This window comes from Neovison vison, chromosome 13 (assembly GCF_020171115.1).
Source record: "Neovison vison isolate M4711 chromosome 13, ASM_NN_V1, whole genome shotgun sequence".
In the NCBI taxonomy this organism is placed as follows: domain Eukaryota; kingdom Metazoa; phylum Chordata; class Mammalia; order Carnivora; family Mustelidae; genus Neogale; species Neogale vison.
In genome coordinates this window covers 94705291-94714022 of record NC_058103.1, presented here as the reverse complement: position 1 = coordinate 94714022, position 8732 = coordinate 94705291, and the positions used below count along the sequence as shown (strand labels likewise).

Genomic DNA, 8732 nt, shown 5'->3' with positions numbered 1-8732 from the left:
TCATTGTAATTTTGGCCATTCCACTCTCTTTTGAATTCCTAGTAGTTTATTGGTCATTTCTGAAAAGATTTTGTCTTATTCAAATATTGTTTTGAGTGTAAGTTGTCTCTTACTTCTTATTCTCTAATTATTAGTCATTTACAGTCAGAAATCTTGAATTTCTGATTCAGATATTCTTCTATATCTTGTACTGTAGATTTAATGACATTTTATTTATGACGGAATATTATTATAAATTTTTCTCTGCTTCATGGCTAGAATCATTATCAGCATATGCCCAAGTTGCCACAGAGACAGATTTTAACAGGAAATTAAACTAACATTTCAGGCTACCACATGAAAAGGTACCTACATACTCATATACATACATAACCCTCAAGAAATTTTCTACATGGGGAATTTTTGTTAGAAAGACTTTAGATGTTTGGTCTCAGAAGGAATGTTTATCTTAAAACTACAAGATATAAGATCATCATTTTTTTTTCCAAACATAAAAGGAGGAAACATATGGAAGTTTTTTCAATCTACTTCTAGACTATAAATGAGAAATACAATATGAAATACATAAGGAGGGAAATTCCATCTCAATATAAAAATAAAATTTCAAAAACCAAAGCTGAAAAACACATGGTTGTATTTTGTGCTTGGTGGACTGTCAGGCCAGCCAGCTTAAAAGCACAGTCTTCATGTTTGAACATGGAGTGGTGTTCAGTACTGCATTGTATCCATGGTTGAGTAATACTACATATGAATTCCTTCCCTTTAACACTTCCAAAATCCCATCTAGTTCTATTCTCTTTAATGAGTGTTACTCCTTAATTCATGTCCTTCTAATGTCAGCACACATTTAAAGGAAACAGTTAAAAACAAAGTTGAGAGGAAGAAGATTTAACTTTTCTCTCTTAGAAAACAGATCCTCACATGTCAAATATTATTAACTGTTTAACTATTTTTGTCCACTTTATTGTTTTCTGCATAGTTGAATATCAGATAATATTTAATCTATAACAAAAATTATATTCAAGTAACAGAGTCTATCTGTTAACATAAGTAATAAAGGAAAGAAAAAAGCAAAAACACACTTGAATCAACTTAAAAACAAACCTACTTTGCTTGCCAAAAATAAGGTGTAAGAACCAATCATTCTCTTTATATGAGAATATGTTCCAACCAAATAACACAGAAAACTTTTTACACACAATACTGTGATTTCAAACTCATAAAACTTTCCAAGATTCTATGGACTATTCAAAATGAAAGTCACACAAAATGTGTATCTTCAGTATTGTAAAATTTTAAGATATGAAAAATAGTTTTATATATATACATATATATATGTGTATATATTTATTTATTTTCACAATATTGGCCATTAGCATAGAATAAACTACCCAAGCAGTTTTTGAACTGCTGAAATAAAATTAACTGTTTTAAGATATTATACAATCCTTAACATTTATGCATAGAGTATTACTTTTAGAAGGTACCACTTGGTTTTCTCGCAAGTCATTTAGGAGATCATTCTCAAATTCAGGACTTGACTATGCAGTCTTTTCATTGCCATCTTCATGTCCTTGTTCCTCAATGTGTAGATAATAGGATTCAGAATAGGTGTAATCATAAAGTCCAAAATGGCAAGAAATTTATCCACTGACACAGTGGGAAATGGCCACACATAAACAAAGATGCATGGCCCAAAGAACAAAATCACCACGGTGATGTGAGCTGACAAAGTAGAAAAGGCCTTAGACAAACCACCTGAGGAACGTTTCCATACGGTGACCAAGATGAAGATATAGGAGATAAGCAATAAGACGAAGGTGCCCATGGAAATAAACCCACTGTTGGCAGTAACCATGAATTCCATTTTGTAGGTGTCCGTGCAAGCAAGTTTGATAAACCAAGGAAGGTCACAGTAAAAGCTATCTATCTCATTAGGACCACAAAAAGGCAAATGGACAACAAAAGCCAACTGGGCCATTGAATGTATGAGGCCAATAGCCCAAGCACCAGACAGAAGCAAAATGCACATCTGTGGGCTCATGATTGTCAGGTAGTGGAGGGGCTTACATATGGCCACATATCTGTCCAAGGCCATGGCAACCAGCATCACCATCTCTGATCCACCCAGGACCTGAAGGACAAATATCTGGATAACACATCCCTGAAAGGATATAGTTTTGTGTCCTGAGTGCAGATCAGATATCATCTTAGGAACTGTTAAGGTAGAAAGACACAAATCAATAAATGAGAGATTGGCTAAAAGGAAGTACATGGGGGAATGTAAGTAAGGGTCAAAGGTCACTGTAAACACCACAAGGAGGTTTCCCAAAACAATCGTTACATAAAACACTGTAGAGAAGGCAAGAAGAAAATTCTGCACTGGTCTATAGGTAGCAAGTCCCAAGAATACAAATTGAGTCACTTCAGAGTAATTTGCTTCATACATTGGCTTTGCCTGGTGAACCTAAAAGACCAAACCAAATAATGAAGTAAGATTTTATCAAAAATTATTATTTAAAAACAAATGTGAGCTTTTATTAAGAATGCTTAGTGAAATAAGTCAATCAGAGAAAGAAAATTATCATATGATCTCCCTGATATGAGGAAGCTGAGAGGCAACATGGGGTGTTTGCCGGGTAGGAAAGGAATAAATGAAACAAGACGGGATTGGGAAGGAGACAAACCATAAGAGACTCTTAATCTCACAAAACAAACTGAGGGTGGCATGGGATACAGGGGTAGGGAGAGGGTGGTGGGGTTATGGACATTGGTGAGAGTGTGTGATATGGTGAGTACTGTGAAATGTGTAAACCTGGCGATTCACAGACCTATACCCCTGGGGCTAATAATACATCATATGTTTCTAAAAAAAAATTAAAAATTAAAAAGAAAAAAAAAGAATGATTTTAAGAGGAAATCTTCAGTAATTGCCATAAGGTATTTTCTTAAAAACATCATTTAAAAAAAATTGTAAACATTAACATTTCTTTAAATGTATTAATTTATCCATTCAGCTAATAAACATAGAGAGAATAATGTAATAATCCTATTGAGGATCTACCATATGCCTGGTACTATGACAAGTTTTGAGGTAAAAAACTAATCTTGATTTCAGGAAGCTTACAGATTAATGGTGGAACTAGACATTAAATGTTTTAAATACAGATAGAACTCTGATAATAGATTAAAAGGAAAAGAACAGAGTACCATAATAACCATATGACTCATTCAAGTGGTGATTGTTCAGATTCTGCTTAACAAGGAATTAGTACTGAAAAGTAGAGTCCATAGTATGGGAACACCATGTCCAAAGATAGTGAGACAGGAAGGTTAGCAAGGCAAGAGGATGGATAATTGAAATCAGGCTGGATGAATAATTGTAATAGGCCAGACAGGATGGAAGCTTTTATCCGTGAATTGAACTTAGCCTTACATCCTAAAAGCAATAGAAAATTATTGGGGATTTTAAGGAGTAGCTTGATGTATTTCTGCTGTCAGTCACCAAAGCTTCAATGCAAAGAACTGAATAAAAACCATAAGGTAAACTTAGTGATCTCTCAGGAGATTATTGAGGAATCATATATCAGTGTGGACAAGGTGAATTATTCGATCAACAGTGTTGGTATAAGGAAATGAACTTGGAAAAGTGCAGGTTTTTGCCTTTCAACATGAACTCAAGGAAATTTTAATGGATGTTTAAATGTTAAAAAAAATCTGAAAGAAATATATAAATACTTAGACATTAAGATGGAAAAATTCTTTTTTTTCTTTCTTTCTTTTTCTTTTTCTTTTTTTTTTTTTTGAGAGGGAGAGAGGAGGAGAGGCAGGGAAAGGGAGGAAGAGAATCTTAAGCAGGCATTATGCCCAGTGTGGAGTCCAATGCAGAACTAGATCCTACAACAAACCCTGAGACCATGACCTGAGCTTAAATCAAGAGGCAGACACTTAACCAACTGAGCCACCCAGGCTGCCCTGGAAAATTCATTCTTAACATTCTTCATTAACAAAACAAAAGGAAATTGTTGACAGTAACTAAGACATTAAAATCAAAATCATATTACATGTAGCTATACATACAGAAGGATAGTATATACAGATATATGCATTCATATTTTTGTATGAAGATAAAGGCACTATAAAAATAAAAGTAAGAACACTGGAAAATATCAGACAGATGATTAACTTTTTTAATATGAAATTACTTATTCCAGATACATTTCAGAAATGTAACATACCAATTTTAAAATGAATAAAACATGAAAACTATTAACAAAAACAAAATGGCAATTAATCATAATAATATGAAAAGTAAAACAGTAATCAATTAAATGTAAATAAGATTACACCAGAGTGCCATTTTGCTCTAACAAGTTTTCTAAGTTTTTAAAATATTGATGATTTTTCATGAATGAGGCTGTGAAGAATCAAATACACTCATTAATCGTGCTTTCTATTATTTAGTATTTAATTTTTCCACATTTAACCATCTAGATTTAATATATCCACATTTCCCTTTATAAATTATGGATTTTGTTTATTCTTTAAACTTTCTCCAAATAAGAATTAGCCTCCAACTACATTTTAAATGCATTTATTGCATTTGTGGTTATATAACTGCATATATTTTAGTGACAATTTGTCACTAAATTGTATATTTAAAAATTGGTGAATTTTATTCTGTGTAAATTATACAGCAATAAAAGTGATTTTAAAGCTTAAAAAAAAGACGAAAAATAGAGATACCATATGATTCAACAGTTCCAGTACTGGGTATTTACTCAAAGAAAATAAAAACATCTATTCAAAAAGATATCTGCACTCCTATGCTTATTGCAGCATTACTTACAAGACATGGAAGCAATCTAAGTGTCCACTGATAAATGAATAGATATATATGAAAAAATATACATATGTATATATATTAGGGCTATATATAACATATATATGGACTAACACTGGAATATGGAGTGTTACTGAGCCATAATAAAGAATAAGATCTTGTCTTTTGCCTTTTGTAACAACTCTGATAGACCTAGAGGGTGTTGTGCTAAGTGAAATGAGTCAAGATAGAGTAGGTGAAAGACCAAATGATTTCACTTATATGTGAAATCCAAAAAGCAAGACAAACAATTTAAAAAACAGAAACAGACTCATAAATACAGAGACGGTTGATTACCAGAGGGTAAGAGGTATCAGGATGGGCAAAGTACATGAAGGGAATTAAGAATTACAATCTTCCTGGGACACCTGGGTGGCTCAGTGGGTTAAAGCCTCTGCCTTTGGCTCAGGTCATGATCCCAGGGTCCTAGCATAGAGTCCTGCATCAGGCTCTGTGCTCAGCGGGGAGCCTGCTTCCTCCTCCTCTCTCTACCTGCTTCTCTGCCTACTTGTGATCTCTGTCTGTCAAATAAATAAATAAAATCTTTTTTTTAAAAAAGCACAATATCCTCTTCTAAAATAAGTAAGTGATTAGGATGAAAATACAGGCTAGGGAATATAGTCAGTAATATTACAATAATGTTTGGTGACAGATGGTAACTGTACTTATCATGGTGAGCACTGTGTAAGGTATAGATTTGGTGAATCACTATACTGTACACCTGAAACTAATATAATGGATATCAACTATACTTTAATAAAACAAACTGCAGAATTCTTTGAAATAATAATAATACATACCAAAAAAATTTAATTTTCCTTAATTTATGACCAAGAAACTCACTTCAAAAAAATTTGCTTAAATTTACAATAGATGAATTCAAAAAGAAGCTATAGAGCTATCTATCAACACCATATTTATTTAAAAAATATTAGAAATAACCTAAATGTCCACAATAGAGAATTAAATTGTTAATAGTAATTCCACCTGAGGAAGGATTCAACTTTGTATACTGAAATAAAAGTTCATACCATGAAAAGATATGAATAATTTTCATTAAATAAAAAGAACTGGTTATAAAATAAAATGAATAGGAAATCTTAATCCCTAAGTCTAACCCTTTGCAGAGGTCTCTGAACAGCAGGATACTAGGCATGTATATTAGCCCTAACCCTAGATCTGAGGGGAAAAAAAAAAAAATGAATAGGAAACCCATTCTTAAAACTTAAATGTTTAGAAAAAAAATAGAAATATGCTTATCTTTAATGCTTATCAATAAATTGTTACTCTCTGGGCTCTGTGTATTTATTAGTTTGAACCATATAGTATCATTTTTCTGTAGCCCCAAAAATAAGTTTCAATGTTACAGATTTCAATCTAATATAGTAACTTATTTGTTATTTACATAATTTTCTAAACTACCTTATCACTAAACCAAATCAAATTATTGAGGCTTATTTCACATCTGAATTAAATAACATGAGTTCTCAACTTGCATTGCCAACACCAACATTTTCTCCAGACCCCACGCTACTAACATTCTTTCTTATGTCATCATTCTTTCTTATGTCATCATTCCTCCCTTGCTACCCCACATCATACCCAGTCTCCTGCATGTCACAAGTCTGCACTCCTCAGCAAGAAAGCAGCATAAGTAGGTGGGAGCATCATGATCCCAATATGGCCAAGAACAGACTTGGAGAGTCAGGCCAGACACTAATGGGAATCCTGAGGGTTATGGACATGAACAAAGTATTGTAGCTAAAAGGAAAGACTGCAGGGTTGTGCTAGGAAGATCCACCAAAAGAGCAATGGATGGAGAATATTACAGACAAAAACTAAGATAAAATATAGCAAAATTAAGCAAGGGTAATGGGATAATCACAGAGGTGAATATTAGTGAGTCTGACAAAAGGACCTGTAATCAACTCCATCTAAAGATTTTGAGCACACAATGTGGGCATATTTTAAAATGTGGATATTGTGGAATATTTTTAAAAAAAACACATTTGGCATGTTCCCAACTACATAAAATACATAAAAATACTTTAACAACCAACATAAAAGTCAGTAAAAAGAAAAAAAAAATTTTTCTTAGTAGGAAAATTGGGTATTTTACCTTGTTTTTCTCTTTATTAAAACATTTCCATGTGTCAAAAATTCATTTATTAATGCAAACTGCCTTAATTTGATGTATTTCAATAGGAAGGAAAAATATTGTCATCAATCAGAGTATTATGAAAAATACTATAGTAATTCCACAAAGAGGAGATTTAAGTTTAAAAAGTGGGAAGGCCAAAGGCAAAGGAAACAAAAGCCAATATTAACTTTTGGGACTTCCTCAAAATCAAAAGCTTCTGCACAGCAAAGGAAACAGTCAATAAAACAAAGAGGCAACCCACGGAATGGGAGAAGATATTTGCAAATGACAGTACAGACAAAAGGTTGTTATCCAGGATCTATAAAGAACTCCTCAAACTTAATGCACATGAAACAGATAATCATATCAAAAAATGGGCAGAAGATATGAACAGACACTTCTCCAATCAAGAAATACAAATGGCTATCAGACACATGAAAAAATGTTCATCATCACTAGCCATCAGGGACATTCAAATTAAAACCACACTGAAATATCACCCTATACCAGTTAGAATGGAAAAAAATTAGCAAGACAGGAAACAACATGTGTTGGAGGGGATATGGAGAAAGCAGAACCCTCTTACACTGTTGGAGGGAAGGCAAGTTGGTGTAGCCTCTTTGAAGAACAGTGTGGAGATTCCTCAAGAAATTAAAAATAGAACTTCCCTATGACCCTACCATTGCACTCCTGGGTATTTACCACAAAGATACAGATGTCGTGAAAAGAAGGGACATCTGTACCCCAATGTTTACAGCAGCAATGGCCACAGTTGCCAAACTGTGGAAAGAACCAAGATGCCCTTCAACGGACGAATGGATAAGGAAAATGTGGTCCATATACACTATGGAGTATTATGCCTCCACCAGAAAGGATGAATACCCAACTTTTGTAGCAACATGGACGGGACTGGAAGAGATTATGCTGAGTGAAATAAGTCAAGCAGAGAGAGTCAATTATCATATGGCTTCACTTATTTGTGGAGCATAACAAATAGCATGGAGGATATGGGGAGTTAGAGAGGAGAAGGGAGTTGGGGTAAATTGGAAGGGGAGGTGAACCATGAGAGACTATGGACTCTGAAAAACAATCTGAAGGGTTTAAAGTGGTGGGGGGTGGTGAGAGGTTGGGGGAACCAAGAGGTGGGTATTAGAGAGGGCACAGATTGCATGGAGCACTGGGTGTGGTACAAAAACAATGAATACTGTTATGCTGAAAATAAAAAAAAAAATTGAAAGACAAAAATAAATAAATAAATAAATAATAAAATAAAAAGTGGGAAGACATGCATAGGTAACTAACGCCAGGAACAACAACAACACATATAACTGGCCAATAAACATATTTATTGATGTTCAGTCTCACTATCATCAGTGATCATCATCAACCTCCACTGATTTTGTTTTACTGATCAACAGAGAAAGGGAAAGAGAATTATCAGTACTATCAAGGTTTCTATATAAAAGTTACTCTTATACCTTCATGAAGGGATTATAAATTGATAATATTTACTAGAATTTAAAGTGTACAGATCTATTCCTAGTATGCAGTGTATATATTCATATAATATGTATGTATTTATAACAGATACATACATGTATACATAAAATGTTGACCCGTCAGTCAGTAGAGAAGGTATTAATCACATCTTGTACATATATCAAATGGAATACTATGAAGCTCTTAAAATCAACTAAATGATTCTTCACA

General features: G+C 33.5%; 1 protein-coding gene across 1 annotated transcript; it reads right to left on the bottom strand.

Annotated features, from left to right (window-relative positions):
• Positions 1 to 1510: 1510 nt before the first annotated feature.
• LOC122893198 (olfactory receptor 4F6-like) lies at positions 1511 to 2449 on the bottom strand. Its single transcript, XM_044230065.1, has one exon. It carries the CDS (start codon positions 2447 to 2449, stop codon positions 1511 to 1513), a length of 939 nt encoding a protein of 312 aa, XP_044086000.1.
• Between the last annotated feature and the right edge of the window lie 6283 nt (positions 2450 to 8732).

What these genes read in the sequence shown, in the direction of transcription:
- LOC122893198 (XM_044230065.1), bottom strand. Translation starts at nt 2,449, where the DNA reads ATGTATGAAGCAAATTACTCTGAAGTGACTCAATTTGTATTCTTGGGA.